This window comes from Penaeus monodon, chromosome 33 (assembly GCF_015228065.2).
Source record: "Penaeus monodon isolate SGIC_2016 chromosome 33, NSTDA_Pmon_1, whole genome shotgun sequence".
NCBI classification, from domain to species: Eukaryota; Metazoa; Arthropoda; class Malacostraca; order Decapoda; family Penaeidae; genus Penaeus; species Penaeus monodon.
Window position 1 is genome coordinate 18022031 of NC_051418.1, and position 1343 is coordinate 18023373.

Consider the following 1343-nt stretch of genomic DNA (forward strand, 5'->3'; position numbering starts at 1 on the left):
TCTGTATCAGAACATGCTATCAAAAGAATTTGAAAAAAAAAAACTCTTTTAGTTACAATTGGCAGAAACAGATGAATCAAGACTCTTGATTCTTATATGCTTCCCATCCAGCGATCCCAAACAATTAGGTATCTTCCAAAGTTCAACTTATCTCTGTGCAAATGCCTCCCACTTTTCCCATGTCGGAAACCCCGATAAAACTCTAATTGTAGTGCCGAGAATGACATTCTTGTTGCCAAGAACTTGCAAATGAAGAATTAGATTGATTAATCATACAATAGACAAATAATACAAAAATATTTCGATTGATAGAAAGGGACCAGCTATCCATTGCATTTTACAGTAGTCGTTATATTTATTTTGGTTCATATTCTGAGTTGCTGACAGCAGACAAATGGTAAACTGTTGCGTTTAACTTAAAGCAGTAAATAAAACGCCAGATTAACTTGAGGTGCAAACAAAACTACAAATCTAGCAAAGATATTGTATAAATCAATAATTTGAATTCTTCTTTTCAGGTGCAGAATGCAAACTGAGGTGGAAGCACCTGAGAGGCGGGCTCACAAGATACATAAAGAAGAGACAAGCTGCGAAATCAATCAAACAGTTTTATCTTTGGGATGTGATGCAGTTTGTACTCCCATTCCTGAAATCTAGGACACAGATAGGAACTTTCCCTCCTCCTAATGCTGAAGATGACAATGAAGACCCTGCTGACGTGGAGGACAATAGTGTTGATCATGAAAGTGATATTGTTTGTGAAACATTAAAGGAAGTTCCTGAAACTCCAAACACAACCGATAATGATCCATCACCTCCAAGTTGCTCTACTTCAGTCAAACGAGGAAAGAAAAGAGATGCAGATGATCCTTTGGAAAGAGCGGTAGTTGATTTTATTTCCAAAAAATCCTGTGAGGAATCGGGAAATCCTGATTTACAGTTTTTCAAAAGTATTTTGCCAGATATGGCAGGCTTCAGTGCTTCACAGAAAAGACGATTTAAGATTAAAGTATTGCAACTCCTAGATGACATAGCTAATGAAGGGTCAGCTTCTCGATCACCTAGTGTCGTCTCTGCATATTCAGGCTCAACAAATTACAACAGTCGGCAGCACCTCGAATCACTCGCCGTTATGGGTGAAGCAGCAATGAAGGTGGAACCTTGGGATCCAGACACCTAATCAAGATTTACTGTACTGTAAAATTTGGTGTCTATAAAACATGATGTATATGTGAGGATTCCTTTTGAGAATAATAAATGACATTGCAACAATTCCTGTCTAATGCGAAACATCCACCGTTGTTTTCTATGTCCCTTCCAGACTTTATTTGTTTCGACCGAAG

At 37.9% G+C, this 1343-nt stretch overlaps 1 protein-coding gene across 1 annotated transcript in view; it reads left to right on the forward strand.

Annotated features, from left to right (window-relative positions):
* The window catches only part of LOC119593894, a 2837-nt gene extending 1541 nt beyond the window's left edge, over positions 1–1296 (forward strand). The window contains exon 2 of the mRNA XM_037942921.1: positions 519–1296. Coding sequence (XP_037798849.1) covers positions 519–1180 — 662 coding nt within the window. The 3' untranslated portion in view covers positions 1181–1296. The remainder of the gene's footprint in view (positions 1–518) is intronic.
* Positions 1297–1343: the final 47 nt, after the last annotated feature.